The 24,012-nt window shown below is 43.2% G+C and overlaps 1 protein-coding gene across 2 annotated transcripts; it reads right to left on the reverse strand.

Annotated features, from left to right (window-relative positions):
- Positions 1-301: 301 nt before the first annotated feature.
- On the reverse strand, positions 302-22,544 carry LOC120673462 (callose synthase 7-like). Of its 2 annotated transcripts, XM_039954299.1 has the most exons (42): positions 22,022-22,544; positions 21,695-21,795; positions 21,184-21,296; positions 21,011-21,095; positions 20,806-20,916; positions 20,567-20,725; positions 19,346-19,450; positions 19,164-19,255; positions 18,961-19,084; positions 18,043-18,174; positions 17,630-17,706; positions 11,955-12,045; positions 10,099-10,221; positions 9,899-10,016; positions 9,450-9,781; positions 9,305-9,357; positions 9,164-9,224; positions 8,814-8,895; positions 8,673-8,722; positions 8,513-8,599; positions 8,324-8,425; positions 8,141-8,226; positions 7,979-8,060; positions 7,734-7,894; positions 7,514-7,637; positions 7,297-7,403; positions 7,100-7,187; positions 6,849-7,000; positions 6,515-6,624; positions 6,307-6,429; positions 6,172-6,237; positions 5,904-6,090; positions 5,718-5,832; positions 5,286-5,408; positions 5,098-5,216; positions 4,918-5,001; positions 3,353-3,465; positions 3,049-3,278; positions 1,770-2,576; positions 1,629-1,679; positions 1,364-1,549; positions 313-936 (listed from the first exon to the last, which is right to left on the reverse strand). In XM_039954299.1, the coding sequence occupies exons 1-42, from the start codon at positions 22,251-22,253 to the stop codon at positions 697-699; spliced, it is 5,784 nt and encodes a 1,927-aa protein (XP_039810233.1). In that variant the 5' UTR covers positions 22,254-22,544; the 3' UTR covers positions 313-696. The 2 variants fall into 2 exon arrangements, with proteins under 2 accessions (XP_039810232.1, XP_039810233.1); XM_039954298.1 differs by having other exon boundaries at positions 302-936; positions 5,904-6,237; positions 22,022-22,362.
- Between the last annotated feature and the right edge of the window lie 1,468 nt (positions 22,545-24,012).

The raw sequence follows: 24,012 nt of genomic DNA on the forward strand, positions 1-24,012 counted from the left end.
TGAAAGCCTCTAAAGTCCGAACACAACAAACTATCTGCTTTTCCAAACAATAATGTTCTGGCACATTCTCAATGAATTTGAATAGATTGGTTTGAATTTTGCAATATTCCCTTGTATGGTAATTTCACCTTGTATGGTAATTAGAAAAATTTGAGATGTGCCATTCCTACTAGCTGTGGTAACTTCACCAGTCAAAACTCACGCATATGTAGGTGTGGCTTTCAACAAACAGCAAATGTCAACCATGCCAAATATTGCATAGTAGAACAAGCCAAAACATGTTTGACCTTACAATAATCAATTTTGAAAAGGTGATCAATGATCTAGGGCATGATGTCGATAAAAATTTAAAAGTTATCAAATGTAAATATTCTACAAGAATCCTGAGTAGCTTTGATCCGACTATTTCATTAGTGTGTTCAGAAGTCCTCGTGCCCATTTACCACTAGGTGTTCCATTCCTATTTTCAATTCTAATTACAACTATATGTCACTATACAAAGGCAAAATATATAGTGATAATTCTAATATATAAACTAGTAGCTCCAAGTATTTCTAATGTAGTAATGTAGTAAACCTGATGAAAGTACACTAAACACGTCGAAAATTGATCACTGCAAGGAAATCCATGGAAACGAACTTGGAACAGGTGCCTTGCTTTGCTGTCCAAGCTAGTTCGTGAGAGGAACGGAACTGATCATTCGAACTCGCCGATATCCTTCTGACCGGCAAGGATCCTTGATATCTGGAGGCCCCGGCTGAAGGCCTGGTTGAACAGCAGCCGCGTCTGGAACTCAGATACGAAGGGAAACCACGACAGGAAGCCTATGGGTAGAAAGAGGATGAGACCCATTATGTTTTCGTATGACCTCCCGAGCTCCATGATGGAGTCCCACAGCACGGTCCTCCTAAGCAATGGTGAACATGCTTGCCCAATCTGCGAGTGAGAAATCATAAAAATAATTTGGTGAGAGTGAGAAAGATGACATGAGCCTATCAGGGCGAAATTTGCTGTTACAAGAAATCTTGGTACTTTTAGAATGACACAACTGCCTAACTTGTTGCGGATCAATGTGCATTCTGATAAGCTGCATCTTTTATGATTCTCTCAACTCATTGTGCCATCAATTTATTTTGCATAGCCTTGCCTGTATCCTCAATGCACTCATCACGTTTGGGAATAGTTTTATTCTAATTATAATTCCCTAACAGATAGTTCAAGCATGGCCAGTTTGTTTTTTTCTTTTTCTTTTATTTTGATCCATTCGTGCGCAGGTCAGAATGTTAGATTAAGCTTTTGAATAGTTTCATACATGAAAAGCTTGAAGTATCAATCTATTTGATAAATGAAGGGTTTCACTCACCAGAAGAATGCACCATCCAGTAGGCAAGAACCCAAGGATACTAGCAAAGACATCAGAAATAGTAAGGCTTAAGACAACAAACAGGACCGCCATCACAGATACAAAGCCAAGGAAGAGAAGACCCTTGAGAATTCGGAACATAAGCTGCAAATCTGTTCCAAATTTCTGCCGTCCAATTGAAACCATCTATGAAAGGAAGAACATATGGTCAGTAAAACTGTTAAGCGTAGAAGGTAGCTAGGAAAATGAAGGGCCACGGTCTTACCTTCAGGACTACTAGAACAAGGAGCATAACCACCCATGACACTGCATATACCTATAAAGGAAAAATGACATGATGTTAGAATACCTGGGGAATCTACAGATTATAAAAAAGAAAGAAAGCAGATTGTGTTAGACAAGTTACCATAATGCTTCTGTTGTGACGTGCTACTGCTATGTTCAGATGGTAGACAATGCCATACTGGTAGATCAAAAAGCGAAGTGAAAGGATAATTTCCAACAAAAGGGCTCGGATGCTAGTCTTCCTGAGGTGATCCTGCTCACTTATCCACCAAGCTTCCCAGCTTTGTTCCACAGACATGCCGATACCCCCTCGGTTGCCCATCCACTTCCTCCAATCAGTCCAGTCATCAACCGTCTTCTGCCACTCAAAGCATGATGGATTGAAGATAAACGGCGCAAAGAGCCATGAAGCAACGAGGAACCATATTGAGCAAGTAACAAATAGATATAGGTTCGAGCTGCGATAGGATGTTCCATAGACTAGATATACAACCAAAAGTATCAACAGTTCCAATCCTTTAACAAAGTGGCTACGGGAGTACATGCGGTAATTTTCAGCAAACTTAGCATGATACACAACAAATCCACGGCCTGTAGGTATGTATTTTGCACCACCATGGAGTATTGTTCTCCCATAGTAGTGGGTTTTGGTGCCAAGCTGGAATGTGAAGAACACAGAGGCCAGTTGAAGCTGCATGATTACAAACTCTCCTAATGCTGTGCGGAACCCTTTCTCCAAGCCAACTTCCATGACCATAGGGAGGACAAGCAGCAAACCTAGCTGGAAAATAGACTGTGAAGCCAGTGCATTTTCAAGAGCCTTGACATTCTGCTGATTTCGTGGATCCATTAGGATGGATTTTTCCAGACCACTCATAACAAGATAGAGCCTCCCATACAAAAATATATAGACAGTAAGAACAGTAACCTGAAACAAGGAACAATGGATCAGTTTCATAAAACATGCAGGGTGGAACACAACATTTAGATACCAAGCTTACACTATCTCAGTCACAGAACTTCGATTTTGAGTATAAGGACACCAAAACACACTCTACGTTTGTTGGTAATAGAAGAAATACTCAAAGGAACCAATTTGAACAATTGTTAGAATGAAAGACTATCCAAATAGGTCTGCTTGACAAATTGAGCATACTAGTGATGAGGAAACAAATGATATAAGGTCAGATTATCTCCACTTGTAACTCTGGATACATATTCAAGTGGCTAAAGTAACTCAAAATAATATTTCCTTTTCTCCATTAAGTTTTGCAAAGAAATTCTGTAGTTTAAAGATCCAGTAAAGCTCTTGCTACCTTTTGCGCACGAGGAAGATATTTATAGTGTAATCATTGACCATAAGTTTCTAGAGATCTTCAGTTATTGTTGTAGTTTCTTACCATGCTACTGAAATAAAACCCAACTGTAGTGAAATAGAAAGACAGCATTCTGTAGAAGTCAAATCTGCGTCCCAGCCGATAGATGTCACGGCTCAATGTTTGTTCACCATTGCCATTGGCCACCTTAGCTTCGAAGCTAGAAATCTGATTCATCCCCACATCACGCCCCTTACCAACTTGCATGTATTCATGATGTGTAACATTTCCTCCTCTCATTGTTGAATTAAAACCTAAAAATATCAAGTTATGTTAGTGCTGACAAGTTAAGGGACAAGTGCAAGTTGTTTATGGAGGATGCAGGTACCTGAAAAGATATCTTCACTCAGATTTATAGTCTTTGAAGCTTTACTTATCCCTCCTCTGGTGATATGGAAGAGTCTATCAAAAATATCTGGGTGGCCATAATGAAACCGAACCCTATTTTCAAGCAACAATGAACAACAAAGACACAAAGCCTTGTAACATAAGAGAGCAATAACATGACGGGAAGAAAACACGCACTTTGCACACACATCGGCAAACATCAAAAATATCAAACCAGTTATTATACAAAAGCACAGAAAGAAATATTAACTCTTAGTGATTTCCAGTTTCATCTTGAAACTCTGTCAATTATGTTTGTACTATCATCTTCCAGCAAGTTTCTCCACTGCTGCAAACACACAATCCCCTCTTCTTATCTCTAGAAACTAGATCCAACTCTCTCTGCAATTTTAGTAGACTGGAACCCCAAAACAGTTCCATGCTATCCTGTACCCTCCTTTGTTTCGCACCCACCAAATCAACAGATTGAAAGAACGATCCTAAATTTTTTTTAAAAAAAAACAGGTTGAAATAGCAAGACAACGGTTCTAAGTAGGGATGCAAGTTTGATAATTTTTGGGTCAATGGGTCGACCCAAAAAACTTGATAACATGAAATAGAATGGCATTATACGTAAATAATTTGGGAGAAGAAATGAACTAGAGTGGCATGCCATCGTAATTAATTAGCTGACCCAAATAACACCATTGGGTACCCACTTGCATCCTTAGTTCTAAGGGCTGAGCTGACATCAGTACAGCAGCTTACTTCTATCCAACTTCCTCCCTCCAGACTGGACTGGCAATAGCCTTTTAGGCCAATGGCTATTGGCCACATTGACAAATGTTAAAGACAGTATGGGAATTCAGGATGTGTTGCAGCTTAAATTTTGAGCAAATATTTTTATTAAATTGGACCCTACACCATTATTTATAGTGCTACAGTCATATCTGATCCGAATTTGGGACTCTTAACTCTTAAGACTTCATCTTTATTTACTCCCATCTCCAACTTGTAATAAAACTAGTATCCTATCTCCAACAACAGTACCTATTCTTGGGCCTCTTTTAAATTGTATTTAGGCGTTTAATTTATCCTTCCAAATGTCAAACCTCATGAGATACAAATGGTCTAATCAACATCTAAATGTGAGTTCTCACTTAAGGGAAAAATGGGACAGGTCTTCATAAATTTGTGGTATACCTCATACAAAACCGGAAATACAAATAATGGCTCCTCATCAACATGGTTTGGCCAAGATACAAATTGACCATGGGAAAAATGACCATGGTCAATTTGAATAAATTTTCATTCAAAGAAAACAATTATGCAATATATATTGTTAATGATATTTGTGTACTGCTATGGCTATCTGGCCCATTTGACCCATATGACCTATACCGCTTGCATATCCTCTGAAACACAAGAGGCATGGGCCATATGGGTCAAATAGGTCAGATTTGTGTGTCCTGTATACTCCAGATAGTTATAGCTATACAGTTCACACATACCCATACCCATACACTTAACATATATCAACATGAAATTAGAGATAGATTTTCATACTTGAGAGGATTTGCCAGAACTCTTTGCCCAATAGTGACAAAACTGGTCTCTTGATTGGACATAAACCAAGCCAATGATGAAACACTATTACAGAAACACATCAATGTTATTAGCAATACATAATTTGGGTACATATGGCATGAACAAGGCATAATTAAGCAAATATTTAGGTAAGCATACCTTCCAGTAAATATGTGCTCACGTAAGCCTAATATGGTGGGTTTCCTCTTCCCATACTTTCTACTCTCAAACTCCGCCAGCACATTTCTGATTTTAAATGCCTCTTCAATATAATTATCCTATGAGTAAAGTAAAATGAGTAATGCACACTTCAAAACAATGTGTAGAATTGGAGTTCAAAACTAAACCTGATTCATATCAATGGCCTGTAGTGCTTCTCCCCTAGTGAAGATTATGGCGTGATTTTGGTTTTCAGGTTTACCCTCTCCAATATCTGTTGGTTTACCGGGAAGCTTTATGCGGTAAATTTCCTAAAGCAAAATTTACAGCACCAGCATGAGAACGGAATAAGATTTAATCATATGTACACAAAAAATAACAGGATGTTGCTAAACCTGAGCATTTAGTTGCATAAATCAGTGCACAATAAATTACTTATTACAAATATGACACAATATAAACTTCAGATAGAAGTGCAGATTTAGTAAAAGATGCTTTTGTAGGAGTGTAACCTTAAGAAAGCATTATTGATATGACAGAGTCAACTTTTCTATATCACTGTATAACTTCATGTGCTATGCAGAGGTAAGTGAAATCTCCCAATTCTACTCGACAAGTACCTCATCATACTTTTCACCACCTTTGACAAGAACAGAATAATATGTCTTCTCAGTTGTCCCATTTCCAGTTGGAGCTTCTACCTCATCAATGTAAGCAACACGTAGTGATGGGTTCCTGTGTAATTTACAAGTCAGATCGGTTGGAGCACGCTTACTATGTAATTATAGGGCATTTAACTTCTGTACGTTATCATGAGATCGAGGATATTCAGATAGCAGCTTTTGTCCTTTTGATCCTTGGACGTCTTTTGCATGCCATAGACTTGACATGAGACAACATAGGTGAATTTGATATCAGCAATAGCTTGTGCCATTTTACTATCAGACTGCAACTCTTGATAGGATTCTATTGATCTGTCTCGGCCAAATTTAGCTGCAAAAACCAACGTGGAATGAAAACATATAAAGGTAGACAAAGATTGGAAAAAAATAAAGATAGACACATTAGTTTTACCAGGATCTTTTGTATCTTGAAGGCATTGAATTTCAAGTGCCTTCCTGTAGTACATCATTCCTCTAACTAGCAAAGGCAAACAGTTAGAGAAAATGTTATAAGTTGAGAAGCCACAGGATCGCACAATGATTTTACCTGTTCTGGTGAGCGTTTGACCCCTATAAGATGCCCAATGACAGATGTCCTCCATCCTTTCTTTAAGTTCTTCTTCATCCTTCGGTTTAAAATCTATCCGCTGAAGGAAGTTCCTAAATTCATCTATGGAGATACAAGAGTCATAGTGAGTCATTTTCTGACAGCAGAAATAGTTATATCAGTTTCAGGTCTAGAATCTGCAAAATACCTGGATATATTTTCCGTAGATAGAACAGTATTGATATACCATCCTCATTCTTTTTATGAAGATCTTCCGGGGAAAAGAGCACCTCCTCTTTGAAGTATGGAGTTAAAACACTGATGCAAAATCAGAAAGTCAACTAAAAACTATCATAAATAAAAACTTATAATCAAATGCTCATGTCAAGGCATTGTTTGACAAAAATATGCTAATGTGAAAGCCATTCTTGACTTCAGAAAACAGTTTCAAACTGAGTGCCAAGAAGGTGAAGAGCCGTGAAATGGTGCCAACACAAATTGATGCAGCAAAAGAGATAGGGTGAGCGAGCTAGGTTGACCACCTGAAGGACATCATGCTACGAACAGGTGGTGCCCTTGGCATTTTCATAAAAAGTGAGTTTGCAAAAAAGGTGATCCTACGCCGAGCTTCCAAGTTTGTTGGTACATATATAGCAGATTCCTTTGTTGTCAACAACAATTGAAGCCTAATACACTGTTAACACAAAATGTCACCACATAATATACTGCTCCAAAATATGTAAACAATATTGCTAAAAAGTGTAACAACAGAAACAGATTTCTTGAAAGGAACCTTCTCTCTCCAAGCAACATGCTTCAATGAGTCCAGATTTAAATTTGCAAATAGTTGTTTCTCTTTCTGGCCTTCATCCTTCAAGATACTGCAAGATTCACGAGAGAGAGAGAGAGAGAGAGAGAGAGAGAGAGAGAGAGAGAAAGCAATCAGATATTATCTATGAATGAATCTGCCCATTTCAACATACATCTTACCCTTGTCCATTTTTCATAATATCCTGCGTGATAATTTCCATTATATCTTGCAACAGATTGGCAATCTGCGTATTTTTCTTTACAGGATCATTCTCATCATAATCCTTCTGCAAATGGAACAAACCAATTTTTTGGAAATGTAAAAAGAGCATGTGGTGCAGAAAAGATATTTATTTTTAAAAAAAGAAAAAGGTAGGGGTTACTAGTATAGTGGTACCATTAGATTTAGCAGCTTATCAAACTTAGCACTTAGCTGAGGAAGCTCATCCAATCGGAATTCTCTCACGAGTGATTTATGTTCCATACTATCTTTAATGCTTTCACGTATTCTATCAACAACTCTGTAGCCACAGTGCAATGCAATATCAACTAAACTAGTTGGCCACAAATTATACAGCAAAACATCAGCTCAGGGGAACAAAGAAAAGATGGCTTACTTCTTATCACTTGGTTCTACTATAATGCTGTAAAGGATATCCAATAATGTCTCATAGCATTCTATTACAGCATATTCAGTATAAGGATCCTGCTTTATCCTCTTCATCAATTCTTCATCCTTTTTCTTGACACTCTTTGCCATGTCAAGTGCAATTGGAATCTAAATAAAAAAATACCTTAGTAATGAGCAGAATAGGATTGCCACACGGTTATATAGCATTTCAGTAGTGCATAATATGTTTACCTTACTTGCGAGAAGGAAAGGAGGCCACTGGAAAACACTTGTATCACCACCAGATGATGGAACAATCAATAGATTTTTCTCCCTGTGAAACAAAGGAGACATCATTTTATGGTGTGGCACAAGTCTATATAAAATAAAGAAAAGTTTAACACCAATCATGACCTATTGCTTAGTAAGTCCTCTTCCCGCAAAGAATTAATAAATGCATTCCATATGTCAGCAAATTTATCAGGTGGGGTCTTGTCCTCCTGGTGGAAAAAGTTCATTAAATCCACTATTAAATTATTAAAAGTTTAAAACAATGGTGTAAAAAAGATGGGTACAAAAAATTTAGCACAACCAGACCTCTTCTCGTTTGAAGTGACTGCCATGATAGGGTACAAGTTTTTTGCCAAATGCTCGTGGAATCGCCTCGAATCTTGATCTTAACATCCCAAGGGTTCGGATCTTAATGGTAAATAATTTGCAAATACTAAAATCAGTAATTATAGAATGCCAGCACTCAAAGGGTACACGTAATCTCCAGCTACCAACCTCACCCAAGCGGCTGAAGGCACCATTTACTCCACCACATATTGTGGAGAAAATGGCATACCATATTTGTGTGTCCATGAAGTATACCTGTATGAAAATTTAATGTAGGGCGATTTTTTTTTAAAAAAAAAGCTACCACAAAACCTCATAATGTACATACCATGACAATTGGAGCCCATACAGTAGTCACAACTCCTAAATTATGCTGCACTGTGAAAATTAAGCATCTTGTCAATGTTATAAACATTATGCATAGGAATTACATATAATTATACTACAATATCAAAAACGAATATCTTACAATTTGGGAAGAACTCATGCCATTCATAAGGCGGCCTTTCCAGTGACATGATTATCCTGGTAGGCTCAACTAGAGGAGAAATCTGCCAATGGTGAATGGGCATTGAAATTTTCAGTAATACTTGCATGCTCTAGGGTAAACATAATTAATAAGTCTCTTAAGTAAAAAAGAGAATAAAGAATTAAGATTTTGTAGAAAACTGTCGAAGTGTAGCAAACTAGCAATGTAGTCTAATGGCAAAGGACATTTAATACGACAAAGTTAAAGTTACTATCTTTGTGATTTTAATGCCAAGATATTGTAAGCAACATGCTACCAAGAGTACTAAAAGATAACATTTTCATACCAACCTCAACATAAAAACTGAAGGCGAGCTTGCATATAAGCAATAGAATCCAGAAGGTCGTGTACCTGGTTTTATACACAATAATTAGTATCTGATAGAGATGATAAGATGGAAAGAATAAGTGACAAGAAAATGCAACTCTTACTTAAGAAGTGAGCAAGTGTCTTCATACATGCCGCGGGCAACATATAACTTTGGCTGATTAGAAAAGAAAATATGTGAGAAGTTATTTACAAACAATTCTGCTAATAACTTAATGTACATAAATCTAGTTAAATATAAAACCTTACCTGAGTCCACCACAAAAGAAACCTAATTACACGAGAATTTGAGCGCTCTAAGATTCCTCGAATTGGTAGAAATATGAAAAACAGAGCACTGAAGATGTTTGGTAGCATGTAAAGGGCAACAGCATAATTATAAATGGATTCACTCTGCACATTTCGGATCCAGCTGCTGAAGAACTTCACAAGGCCTGTGGGATTTTGAACGGAGCTTGTGTATGTTATTGGAAGAATTATCAACCAGGCAATGGCTACAACAAATTTCAGGAGACATCGTATCCTTTGCGAGCACTCCAGGCTCTTCCAAGCCTTCCAGTTGAGAATTATCTCTAGCATGGCTGAAAAGGTTTAGAAGACCAAATTCAGAAATTTTGTTGTTTTTGAAACAAGGGCTGGAGCAGCACCAGAAGTAATGCAAATGTAGAACGCCGATGAGTCCCAAAGTAATTTTTTACCCTGAAGGAAGTTCAGGAACGCTGCCGTTATGAAGATTGTTGATACATTTCTGAAAACATCTGCTTCAAATATAGAAGAAAGTAATCCAGAAGGGCTCCAGGCAATAATTACCATTGCCTGAAACAAAAGAAACACATTATGTGGCACACACTAGAAAATGTACAATCTTTTGTGCTGGGACAAAGGCCACCATTTATACCTGGAAAGACAATATAAAGAAGGCCCACATACGATCAAAACTTCTGAATAGGTGCAAAAATGTACGCACTTCAACAAAATTTGTTTTTGACGCCCTTCGTCTGCGGATCGCATGATCATGTTGCTGCACAAACATCTAAGTTAGTTCCATCGTAATACAAGGTATACTTAACCTGGTCAAATTTCCTTCAGCAACATGCATATGAACTCATGAACAATTAATTTCAAACTAATCTAAGAAAGCCAGCACTTCGTGCCGAAATGTGCCACTAATCAAGCTAAAAGACTACCTGATTAGCTTGACTTATTTGCAAAGGCAAAGTTAATGCAACCCACCCTTATCTAGTTCCTTCCAATGCTTGCCAGCAGGAGAAAGATCACTAGGTTCAGTCTCTGATCTGATCAATAGGGTTCCCTAGGTACATTCCATTTCTGAGCGGTCTAATAATGTCTTTGTTGGTTTCTCATAAGCGTATCTTCTCCCACCCAGCTCGATTCAGCTATGTTTCTCTTTGCCCCCATCTAAGTTACACATACTTTGAGGAGTTTATACCACCAGTAAGAAGCATTGCTATATGACATCAGACAGCGTGAAGCTACAACAACGCCAAAGAAGGGACTTATTATTACAAAGTGTGCTGTTTTGCATGGCATTTGATTCGTTTGAAATACAAGGAATCAAATAATCAAAACTAGGCATATAAATCACTTGATATGGTATCCTTTCAAAAATATTTGTGATTCATAATCAAATACTAATATTGTGATGATTTTGTCAGGTGGTCCATATCACTAGGAAACAAGTGAGCTGATCAGTCTGTCCTAGAAAAGAAAGTAGGATGTTCAGGGCCAAACTGGCATACACAATTGCATCAACGTGAAGTTGCAAAATCCACAGAACTCGCAGGTAGCCAACTAGCCATGAGGCTAGCCAGGGCTCATGCGAGGTGCCTGAATGGACACATCATTACTTGAAGCATAACTCAAGGGTGAGCTGTCTTGTGAGGGGAGAAATGCAATGGCTGCGAGCCCTAGAGGACTATACCCAGCAAATTTTTAGTTTTAATTAATTACTGTTATTATATTTATTGTCTTTCCAGGCCTTAAGTCAATTATTTGAGATAAGGCTAGATATGATTAGATTTGCATCCATTATTTAGTTAAGGTTGCTAGGCCCTATCTCTATGGAAACCATTGTGATCAATTAAGCAAAGGTTAAATCACAGAGGCCCCTTATGTTTCCCTTCCCATCTGTATCCATCTATGCTTCCTATACTGCAGGCTGCTTGTCTTCATGTTGCTAACCAATCAAATCCATCTCTCTATTCATTCCGCACTTACCCTCTGCAAGAAGTTGGTCCATAACAAGACAAGTGAGGGGATCCATACTACCGGTATTCATATGATGCAACTAGTCCATAGTGAAATTTTCTGTTTAGAAACTTCTGTATTATTGATCCAATACTTCGAGTGAATATTAGATATAATCCATAGAGATGCTTACTTGCTACCGTTCATAAGCTAAACCAAACAATGCATTTAACTACTAGCATAACTCATGTAAAAATATTTTGGACCAGATTATTATGAACACATGAATTTCAGCTTTGTGGAATGAATCAATACAGAGTCAAAAATTTAGAAGCCACTAGCCTTCCCTAAACTCAACATGGGACCAACCATTTAATGGTTAGAGAGTTGACGATGTGTGGAATGTAGATTATATTTCTTGAACCCAATGTTAAATTTAAATCATGTGTTGAAAACAGAATTCACCAATCATTTCCATGCCAAACTACTACCAGTGAATATTAAACAAAAATCTGAATAAATGCAATGAATGAATGAATGAATAACCTCTGTTTCATTCTTAGTTCTGGTAGGCTCTGCGAAAAAGTCAGCTGTTGTATCCATTGGCCATCCAAGTTTTTTGAAGCATTTTCTCGACCTGAAAATGTGGAGGCTCATCACAAAAGGGAAAGAACCAAAGTTTGTTTGCTTTTTTTTTTCCAAAACTTTACAAAAGGGAAAGCAACATATCCAGCAATTGAGTGTAACAGAGATGCGTATGTTGCACTGGTTTTGTGGGTACACAAGAAGGAATAGAGTCCGGAACGAAGATATTCGAGATAGGGTTGGGGTGCCACCAATTGAGGAGAAATTGATTCAATATCGGCTGAGATGGTTTGGACATGTCCAAGGGAGACCTCCTGAGGTGCCGGTGCGTAGTGGGGTTCTAAAGTGGGTCGATAATGTAAAGAGAGGTAGAGGTCAACCTAAACTGATGTGGCGAGTCGGTTAAGAGAGACCTTAAGGAGTGGAATATCTCCAAGGAATTAGCTATGGATAGGAGCGCTTGGAGACTAGCAATCAACATGCCTGAACCATGACCTTTGTTTCCATTTCTGTTTACCCCTATCTCTACATTTTGTCTTTCTTTTTTGCGTTTCTCTTATCCCGGTTTCTTTTGGGTTTCATCTCTAGCCTACACCAACTTTTTTGGGACAAAAGGCTATCTTGTTGTTGTTCTATAATGAGCCCTCCTTTCCATATTATATGTCCCAATTTCTTTGATGTGTTTCAATAAAACACAAGGCTCTTATGAAAATGGAGCATCTAGTCCAGTATTTTCGTATATATGCCTTATCAATGATAGGGTGGAAGAACGTACTTTTCTCCGTATTTTCAACTTCCCCCACTTGAGTATCTGTTAATGGTGAACTAGGTGAAGAGATTAATAATAGAAGAGGTATTTGGCACGGTGACCTGCTCTCGCCAATGCTTTTTATTCAGGTGAAGAATGTTCTAAACCTGCTAGAAAACCGGGCAGACAAAGCTGGTAACTTACCAGTATTATCAGCATGAGACTGAAACACTGGGTCTCAATTTATGCAGATGACATGATTCTCTTCCTTTGTCCATTGGCCACAGATCTGGTCATCACCAAGGAACTACTGCATCTCATTGGGATTGCCTCCATCGTAAAAACTAACTTTCTATAAATGCCAATCATTCACTCCTATTAGATGTCAAAAAGATCTTGTAAACGCCTAAGAACATGACCCGCGAGAGAAAGGGTTTGCTTGTATTTATCTCAAACTTCATTATGGGGGATAGAACAACAAAGGCGTAGTCACAAAAATTGGGGTCGAAGGTACCGTTCCTCGACCCGGAAACGTTGATCCCGTCCCGGAAATGCGGGGTCATTTTCGTCCCCACCTTGTAAAACCCTCTCACAAGGACCATACCCCGTTTCTCAACCCTGTTCTTCGACCCCATTGACCCGGAAACTCTCACAAGCAAGCCGTGGGAGTCCTTATTGATGAAATAGCTGATTATCTACCGGGATGGAAGGCTTCTCATGAACAGGTCTGCGGGGGTTGATTATGGTCATAGCAGTAGTATCTGCTGCACCTATCTAGCTCATGATTGCAATGAAACTTTCAAAATGAGCTTCACCAAACCCAAATGAGATCAGTAAATGCAGAATGAATGATCTGTGTGGCCAGTAAATGCAGAATGAATGATCTGTGTGGCCATGCACTTTTAGCTGGATACGATCCTTCTCTTTTGGTAGTTTGGGCCCAATTGATATATGAGTAATGTAGGTGGTTAGGATGCCTGAAACCTAACATTTCTTTTTCTTCTTCTATTAATGAAATGACACACAGCTATCATGTATGTTACAGAAAAATAAATTATAGGGCATACCAATGGTTTGGGAAAGGAAATTTCTAGGCAGCCAACTCTTGCTTATTTTGCAAGGAGGCTTATTCAAACCCAGGACCTCCTGGAAATAAGTGGAGAGACTCAACCATTTGCGCCATTTTCTACCATACCAATGGTGGCTCTGAATAATTAATTGCTGTTTCTGATGAGTAGATATTTATGAAGGGGCCGGGGCAGGGGGCTTCTCGATGAGGGCGGACGCCGGCATCGAGGAGCTGTGAGACAGGGTCAGTTCCTCCAAGAGAAGGTCACGACGAACCTCCTGATAGGTGGGGAATGGCCGGGCGTGCTGGAGGTGACGACGAATGGAGGAGTACTTCTCGTTGAGGCCGCGGAGAAGGTTCATGACGAGGGTGTGGTTGGTGATGACCTCACCCATGTCACCGAGCTGCTCGGCGAGTTTCTTGTACTGATGGCAATAATCTGCCACGGACATTGCCTTGACAGAAGTTCCGGAATTCAGCGTCGCGGTAGATGGCGCGGGATTCCCGATGGCCGAGGAACTGCTCCTCGATGGCGAGCTAGGCGTCGCGGGCGGAGGCGTCACAGGAGACGGCGGCGTCGGCGATGTCGGCGGAGACGGTCCCGATGATCCAAGGCTTGACGACGCAGTTCATGCGCAGCCAATCGGGATGCTCTGGGAAGGCGTCATACATGATCCTGCGGCAAATACTTGCCGACGACGAGCAGAAAGTTGTCGCGCCACCAGGTGCAGCTGTCGGAGTTGGGAGTCAAGGACGGAGGGGATGAGGCTCCGTAGTTGGTGACGGCGACAGCCTGAGCGTACAGATTGAGAACTGCAGCGGCATCATGAAGAAGCATGGCTTGGCGGACGTCGGCGGCGGAGACTCCAGCGGCATCGGTGGCGGCGGAAGGCGCAAGGAGGGCTTTGCGCTCCTTGCGCGCGCGCTCCAGGGCAGCGCGTGCACGGGCATCAGCGTCGTCTCCCTTGGAAGCGAGGGCTGCCTCGGCCTCAGCTTCCTGGGCGCGCCAGAAGGCAGCAGCGCGGGAGGCGGCGAGGGCTTCATCTTCAGCGCGCTTTGCAGCGACGCGTGTGGCATCGGCGATGGCGGCGATCTCCGTGACGGAGGGCGTCGAGGCAGCCGTGGCGTCGACCATGGGATTGCAGCCTAGGGCAGGCGCACAGGGTGTGCAGCCTGGCGATGGCGCAGAGGGGGTGCGACCTGGCGGCGCACCTAGGGCAGCGGAAGGAGAGTCGGGCGGATCACCCAGACTCGTGATATGATACCATGAAGGAAGGTATGTGGCACTAGAAAGAATGAATTGATTACAGGAGAAAGATTGAGTACAGGAGAGGTCCACAGGTCACAGTGAACAAGATCAAAGGCATGCGTCGCATGCGAAGAAGAAGAAGAAGAAAAAGGGAGCCGAACATGACGACCGAGCTGGCACACATGGCAGAGGGGCACAGCAAGAGCCCTAGCACCAGGGACATCGGTACTACGACTGAGCTAAGCCAGAACGTCGCGGCCAGGGTGACCAAGACGGCGGTGCCAGGTGGTGGAAGACGGCGTCACAGCAAAAGCGGCAGACCAAGATGGCTAGGGGAAAGAAGAAGGCGAGAGTGATGCAGCGGAAGAAGAAAGGCGAAGGGTGTAAAGGGGCCTCGTGCTGTCACACCGGAGTAGCGGACGCCGGGAGGCCGAATCCTTTACAGTGAGGCCAGAAGAATCAAACTCGATGGAACAAGAATTGTCAGCTGTAAACTGACGAATGAAAAGAAGGTTATGAACCATCTGAGGAACCACAAAGATATTGGGAAGACGAAAAGAGTCAGGAGCAGAACCCACGGCGGTGACAGGAAGCAAGACCCGTCACCAACCATGATGGAAGAAGGACAAGAGGGATGTAGGGGTCGGACAGAAGAGAAGATACCGGCATGTGGGGTGGTGTGGAAGGAGGCACCCGAGTCGGCGATCCACTCGGTGCTGACCGGCAGCGTCCGCCCCGTGGCGCTGAAGGACTGCGCCAGTGCGGCCTGGTCCCACCCCCCAGACCAGGTCGGTTGCTGGCTGGGTGGAGCGGGCGGGGTCCAAAACAGTGCGAACAGGGGAGCAGCAGCGGCCAGCATGGCCGCCGGCTGGGGCTGAGGACGAGGGCCCCCCTGACCCTGAATCGGCCACATCGGGATGCGCCCTGGCCATGGGGCGCTGAAGGATGGCCAGGGCATACCTCCAGTACCAGTAGCAGGAGTGGGATCCGGAGTGCCCCGAGCACCACCACCACGTCCCCTCCGCCGCCGACGCCCTCGGCCTCCCCCACCCCCGGTCTGGCCGGTGAGAAAAGCACCAAGGAGGGGGTCGGGCGCGTGCAGGGGTGCGGGCACCGCGGCCGTCGCGAGCGCGGGCTCGTACACGGGAAGTCTGGCAGTAAGGGCGGCGCCAGGGGCCCCGGGGAAGATGGATCCAGTGGCCGGGGCGGCGGCGGCGCCCTAGGGCAGCCACGCGCCAGGGGCGGCGGCCTGCGCGTCACGTGCGGCGGCGAGGGAGGCCCGCGCGGGGTCCCTGGGCGCGACGGCCTGCGAGGGGTCCCTGGGCGCGACGGCCTGTGAGGGAGGCAGCGGCCCGCGCGGCCTGCGCGGCGTGCGCAGCAGGCGCGACGGCCTGCGCGGCCCGCGCGGCGGCGAGGGAGGCGGCGGCCCGCGCGGCCTGCGCGGCGGGCGCGGCGGGCGTGACGGCGGCCTGCGCGTCGTTCACGGCGTGCGCGACGGCGCCGCGAGGGACGCCGGTTCCCAGAGCAGGGGAGGTCGCGGGCGGGCGCTCGACCGCCACCGGACGCGGGGGCAGCCACGGTACCCCCAGAGCAGGGGAGGTCGCGGGCGGGGCAGCCGCGGCATCCGTAAACTCTGGACTCGTGCAGCAAACCGCAGCGGTTTGCTCGATAGCAGCAAGCGCGTCGAGCTCGCGTCGCAGGGCACGCCAGGCCGCAGCGGCAGGGTCCGCGGCAGCGGCGCCGGCCGTGCCCGCGCTAGGCGCAGGGGCCACGGGGCGTCCGCGGGAGTTGCAGGGGTGGGGGCCTTGAAGATCGCGGGAGGCGCAGGGACCACGAGGGTCGAGGGACGGAAGGATAGCGCGGCCACGTCTTGGGCGCTCGCGCCCGCGCTAGGACCAACCGGGGCGACGGCGCCCCAGGGTTGGCGGCCAGCGCAGCGCCAGGGGCAGGGACAGGGCCCGCGCCCTGGGCCTGGGCAGCGGCGGCGCACCCCCCCAGGGGGCGAGAGATCCAGGGTCGGCGGCGACTGCATCTGGGGCGACTGCCTTGAAGCAGGGAAGGTGGCGGCGCGCCCTGGAGCAGAGGCCATGGAGCAGCAGGAGCAGGGCCCCAAGGTCCCGCGCCCGCAGCACCAGGGGCCGGCCCGGCGGTGCCAGAGGCGCGCCAGGGCAGGGCGGCGGCGGCGGCTGGGGCAGCAAGGGCGGCCGGGGTGGCCGGAGGAGAGTCGCCAAGGGCCAGCCCGGCGGCGCCAGAAGCTGCGACGCCAGATCCAGAAGCAGGGGAGAAAGGAGGGAAGGAGGAGAGGGAAGGGAAGGCCGGCGGCGCCGGCGGCCGGCCAGCCATGGAGGCGGCGGCGGCGGCTGGAGAAGGAGGATAGGATCTAGGCAAATGATACCATGTAGGAGAGAATAATTGTCTCTATTCCTCCAAACCCTAGAAGGGTGGGATATATAGTTCCTATACATGGGCCTCTAGATGGGTCTCTATACATGGGCTCAATATACACCAACAATAAATGCACTATGGAAAAGGAATTACCAACATTTCAAAAAAAGAAGTGAAGGAAATACCAAAAGTATTCGTTCAAGTCATCATAGTTTCTCCACTTTGAGTGGCTCACTGTACCACGTTTGCTCCTTGCAGCTTCCTTTTACATCAGTTGAAAATTCAAAAAATCAAACAACATTATAAAAGGTAAGTGAATTTAGCTTTACAGAAATAATACTGAAAGGTATTTATCACTTTAGTAGCATCAGAATCCTGCACGGAATGCTATAAAACTGAACTGTGCCAACCTTTGATGCTATCAAAGTGAACCGAAATTTTTGGTTATTTTTTCAAAACTGTGTTATTTTGACGCTATAAAACCAAATTTCTCCTGATAAGTAATAGACAGGATTATTAACAACTGCAACTCATTCCATTAGGATGTACGATGTAGGCATGTGCACATACACATTAACAAAAACCAATAAGCAAATACCTTCTGCATAACACTGTAGATGGGTTGAATTACTAGTTGCAGAAACGCATCATCACTCCCCTCTCGCTGGAATGGTGGGTCAAATAATCCTTCTCTTCTATCAGATATTATGTCATGTAAATCTCTTGCCATCTACCTCATGAATTCAGGGCAAACAAATTATTAATGAATTAGTATGTGTTAAGACATGAACAATGGCATTGGCCCCTAGGCCATTTATGAGGACAAGAACATTGTTGTGCTGTTTCATTTTTACAATTTGAAGACGAGTGCTTGATGAAAAAAAGGTAAAAAAATTGCTCTTTCATTATTTTCAAGGTACTAGACACAGCTGACTGAAACTTGTTCTGTATACTTCATTCTTACACATTTTTCTTGAAGTTTAAGCTAATCTTTATTCAGTTCAAGTGTTGCATACACAAACAGATCCACATAATGCCTTGTTATATTGATAGACCTGATGTTCCCTAGATGCTTACATGGTTCCTAAATAACAAAAGCCATAGCATCAATGTCAGTTTTACATAAGGTGACAAATTACTGCCTGGAACAATATCTTATTAACATGTCTCTGCCTTAGGGGACAGGACGAACTATTATGCTCTGTCTCAACACTCTGTTTCCCTTTTCGCATGGATATTGCAAAAATCCATACGTGTAACAGAGAAGATGACTGATAGAAACAACTTCAGACACTAGCACTGCATGTCAGTATTTTTTGAAATTTATGTACATCCAAGAAGAAAAGGCTAATGAAATATATCAAAGAAGATTTTTGCATTAACTTGACACATAAAAAGGATTTGGACAAGCTAAATTTCCAATGGTATTATCAAAGAAGAAACAGCTAGTGAAGTAAGATCACAACTCTAATATGAAGAATGGCCAAAAAAAAATTAGAATTATGTTGCCACTTACGTGGTGGAAGATATAGCAAAGGCATTCAGGCATAAAGCGAACATTTGAAGCTTCACCCCAGATCAGTAAATACAGCCCTATGTAAAGAAGCTCTGGCTGTTGTGTGGAGGCATCCCTTGGGATTCTGGGATTTATAAGATCTCTCTTAGTTAGAGGTATGGGATTTCAAGAAAAAGAAGCACATAAAACTGATACATACTGACCTAATGTTTGACTCCAAATGCAAATATCGACACCAAGAGTTGTAATTCTGAAAAATCTTGTCCATCAAGTCTATCACTGTGCTATTACGTATCTGCAAGGGATCAAGTATATGCAAAAGAGCCCCTAAGAAGTTGGATTGATTCAATATAACTGAAATAAGAAGATTGAAACAATTTTTTACCATATGAACGTGACTTTCACTCTGGTGGGCATTACCCCGTTGTCTCATGTCAATGTTTGCAAGCAGCAAAATCAAATGCTCCTTTTGATTCTCAACATTGCCTTTCTACAACCATGAAACAGAACATAACATAACATTAAAAAGACATGTTTATCAACACGAAGCACATAATGTAGGATGCATTCAAAGTAAATCTTAGTTCCTAGGAGGCTAGACCAAAATCAAATGACACTATATTACTTCATAACTAGTGCAACATACAAAACAAAATATCCATGAATATACATGATAGAAGTCTATACTTTGGCCTCATGGGATGATAAACTACAGGTAAAGGTCAAATAAATGGAATCGAGTCACATTCCTTTTATTTATATTATTATGCATACCAAGTTTCAGGAATTGGTGCAGGCAAGTTGTATTTATTGCCAAAGTCAGTTGCATTAATATGCAGATATTGATACACCAGACAATGTCTAAAATACTGTGGCCTAGCCATGAAATTTTCCTAGTCCCAGGATTTACCAAATCACAAGATAGCAGGGGTATGTCAACTAACAATAGCTACTTTGCACTTTATATGCCCAACTTTAGCGAATCTGCAATATGCAACACTTCAATCAAAGTGCTAGGTGTAAATGCACCTAAATATTGGAATGGCAAAGGCTGGGCACGGGTTGGAGGACTAAGGTAGGCACTTGCCATTTAATCTGCAGGGGAATGCTGCTGTCAAGGTTTGCCTTGTTCAGATAAAGCGAGAGAGAGTAATTTCTTTGCTTCTTGTTTCATAATTCACAAGAACTACATTCTCATCCATACATATATATTGATGATTTACCTCCAAAAAGAATATATCTCCCTAAATAAGAAATCCTAAAAATATGTAACTAGCATGATTGACTTGACAAATTATGAGATTTAGATGCAGCTAACAAACATAAAGTCAAACTTTCAACTAGCTTCATGTGTGATACAGTAATAACAATGACTGAACGCCAATTAAAAACCCATATTTACACAAAAAAGACATCTCGCATAAACAAATAGATCACAGATCAAAACCAATAATATTTACAAGTTTATGTCTGTAACTTCATCCTTAACATTTTAAAAATATAGAAAGTCTGGAATTTCCAAATCAGAAGTGCACAATTTGAATTCGATAAAGCAAGAAAGTACAGTCAAGAAATGGAAATGCATTTGGTATTCATTTTGTGGCACCTGAAATCCAAATGTTTGCCAAAGCCAATCAAGCAAATCATGGACCATAGGTCTGTCCATTTCGTCAGGCACTGTTTTTCCATCAGAGCTTTGTGGTACTTCAATCCTTGGCATTGGAAGACCATCCATGTGACGAAGAAGTCGCACTGCTGCTTTGATCTGCATTTTGCACAGTGCGTGAAATTCATACTAGATGTGGTAGTTTCAAAGCAAACTAAATAAAATTTAAGGTATGTGACCTCGGGAATTTCCATTATTGGTTGTCTTGGAACAGAAATATTAAGGGGTAAAATGTTGTACTGTGAGAAAGAAGCTTTCTCTTTTTCAACCCCTTTAGCATACTTATCATACTGAAAAGAAAAAGGTTATAGTAATGTTATTACATGAAATGTGACGGAGATGAAGTAACAAGTTGTAAGGTAAAGTAATGATTGGATACAGAACCTCGGCGTGTTGTTTGCCAGGTGTCACGGTTTTTAAAACATCATATAGGACAGACGCAATCTGATAGTACCTAGCCATCTCCTCCCTGAACCACTCAACAAAAAAAAAGTTAATGTAGTGAAGTATGATAATTTGAAAGGTTGCTAATACAGCTCAACAATGGTCACCCTTACGGTTTCCTCTTTTCATGATCGTCCTCCAGATATTTTTTACAGTAATGCTCATAGAACTTTTGTATCTCCCTTGCATCAGTTCCAGCAAGCCTGCGCTTTGTCTCGTGTTCATCCTGCCAAACATGAACACACCACATGTATTGCTATTTTTGGTTTGCATGGCAGGGAGAGTAGTTGACATAATGAGGCATTTTACTGTTGAGGGATGGACAATTCACACTGATTGTTGAATCCAATACCCCTTATTTCAGAGTATTCTGTTACATTAGGAGAATTACGAACCCTTGACACAAAGTTATCTAACAAACTGACAGAAATTAATTTGTTCCTGCCTGAACCAGTAAGCGGCTGTCTTAAAAAAATAGAACAAGAATATATAAACATGTGTTTGGCTGTTTGGTGTCCGCACTAGGGTCCAGAAACTGAGCAGTGTACAAAAAGCTAATGCAACATTCTGTTAATCGTAGCTGGCATGGACTGATTAAGCGACAAGCATCAAGCATAAGGATACCTTTTCAAGCCTATGCAAAAGGTACGTTTTGAATTGCCGAACTCCGCGTCCACTTGAGTTTGGATCCATAGTGTGAGCCTTCTCGAATGCAGTAAAACGACCTTCGTTCAGAGAGCAAGGACGAACAAGAAAACTACATTATATTCAGGTTCCCGTAACTGAAGACGGTGCACTAAAAGAATAATATGGGGATGAATGTCTTTTCCGTTGTTCAGTTGAAATAAGCGTCAGGATAACGCGCATATGTGCGGGCTACCCTTAACAACCAATACGCATCGCAGCAACTGAGTGGTTCAAATTTGAAAGGAGCTGCGTGCGAGCACGTACATAGGTAGGCGACGCGCGGGTTCTCCTCCTCGATCTCGTTGGCGGCGCGGAGGATGGGCACGATTGGCGCGAGCGACGAGGGCACGAGCTCGCTCTCCTCCCCTATATCGACGCCGTCCTCCCCGGAGAAGCCGTCGAGGCGCATGGTGAAGGCGCGCGTGGGCGCGCGCCCCATCGTCCGCTGCCGCCCCGACCCGGACCGCACCGGCCCCGACGGGCCGGCGCCCGCCATCCCCTGCTGCTGGTGGTGGTGGTGGTGGTGGCGCGGGGTGGCGGAGGTGCTTGTGCTGGCGCGGCTGAGTGACCGCCGCGGAGCAAGGGAGGAAGAAGCGTGGTGGGGAAGGGAGGGGAGCGGGGCAAGGCATCTCCGTCTTAAGAGGAGGAGGAGGAGGGCTAGAGGCGGGCGGCAGTGGTGGTGGTGGTGCTGCTGCTGAGTGTGGAGCGCGCTTTTTCGCTTTGTGGCTTTGGCCGCCGCTTTGGCTTTCGGGAGATGGGATGGCGATGCTTTTTGGCGGGGAGGGAGGGATGGAGGGTTTGCTGGGAATTCGGATGGCCGGCAACGGAAGCAAGGAATTTGCAACGCCGGCACCGGCACGGGAGTTTCGGATTCGTGTCGGAGGACCGACGGAACGAGGTGGAGCGGCGAACACTGACGGGTGGGCCCCGGGCAGTGGAAATGGCGGTTTTGGGAGGTTTATGCTTAGAGCGAGTATCTCCAGCAATAGTCCCAAATCACAGCTCTCATATAGCTTCTGGAGGCTAGTTCTCATCTCGTACCATCTAAATAATACATCCAACTCCAGCAGAAGCCCTCATATTTGAGCCCTCATCTAAGTCTAGTGGGGCTGGTGAGTGGGGCACACGGATGGAGGGCTCCCTAGAGACCCCCTAAGCCTAGGGGTGGAGGGGGAGATTTGGAGGCCTACCTAGTTTAGGGACTCAAGTAGAGGGCCTGCTGGAGTTATTTTTTTTATTTCACCCTTCAAAGTTGGGGTAGGGGGTTTGATAGAGGGTCTGATGGAGTTGCTCTAAGGATGGACGAGAGAAATGAAGTGAGAGAATATCACGAGTTCTTCGGTAAAAGACGTTTCAGCACGAGAAACAAAGCACAAGAGTTGATTTTAGAGCCTAACCTATCTCTTGCGCACGCATCTTTTGAGCTTTTGTTTATTTTTTATGTAAAAATATAATATTCCTACACCTATCTTTTAGATTGTCTCTTGTGGGGTAGGAACATTAAAATTTTACATACAAAAATAAATAAAAACTCATGAGATGCGTGCGCAAAAGATGGGTTAGGCTCCAAAATCGACTATTGTGTCTTGTTTCTCTTGCTGGAGGTGTCTCTTACATAAGAGCTTGTGGCACTCTCTCACCTCATTTCTCTCTATCCATGTAGGATTGTTGCTGACATGGATGGGCTAATAAACTCTTTATTATACATACTCTTAGGCCAATCTTAATGCAAAGTTTCATCACATAATAACCGAGAGTGTCATATCAATGCATAACTTCATTGCACAATTTTATAGATAAGCTATCGCATCTAATCGTTGATTGATATTAATAATGTATTAACAGAGGCGGGCCGCCGCCCTACCCGCCTCTGAGCACTTTTTTAAGTGCCTCGCTTAATCCTGAATTACATAGTAGTGTCATGTGACCAACAGAAGTTGTTCAATGGAGTTTTATTGTAGTTTCATGTATCTTTGGTAACTGTGTACATCAAGTTTCATCATCATGAAAACTCTATTTTTTTCTTTCTTCTTAAATTACGTGTCATTTATTATTTTTGACTATGTGGCATGTTATTTAATGAGAATGAAACTCACATGACATCTACATTGAGAATGGCCTTAGGCTAGTTTCGTTCGGTTTTATGAAGAGTTTTTATGTTAATAAATTTCATATTATATCATTAATTTTTTTTGATATAGCGAGAAGAAATTTAATAGGATGAAAGATGAGCTTTTATCCTATGAAATTCAGCT

Source organism: Panicum virgatum, chromosome 5N (genome assembly GCF_016808335.1).
Source record: "Panicum virgatum strain AP13 chromosome 5N, P.virgatum_v5, whole genome shotgun sequence".
Classification (NCBI taxonomy): Eukaryota; Viridiplantae; Streptophyta; class Magnoliopsida; order Poales; family Poaceae; genus Panicum; species Panicum virgatum.

What these genes read in the sequence shown, in the direction of transcription:
- LOC120673462 (XM_039954298.1), bottom strand. Translation starts at nt 22,253, where the DNA reads ATGGCGGGCGCCGGCCCGTCGGGGCCGGTGCGGTCCGGGTCGGGGCGG. An exon ending in ATAAGCTGCTAAATCTAATG is followed by an intron (nt 7,404 to 7,513) that starts GTACCACTATAC and finishes TTCCATTTGCAG; the next exon opens with AAGGATTATGATGAGAATGA. An exon ending in ATTATGAAAAATGGACAAGG is followed by an intron (nt 7,188 to 7,296) that starts GTAAGATGTATG and finishes TGAATCTTGCAG; the next exon opens with TATCTTGAAGGATGAAGGCC.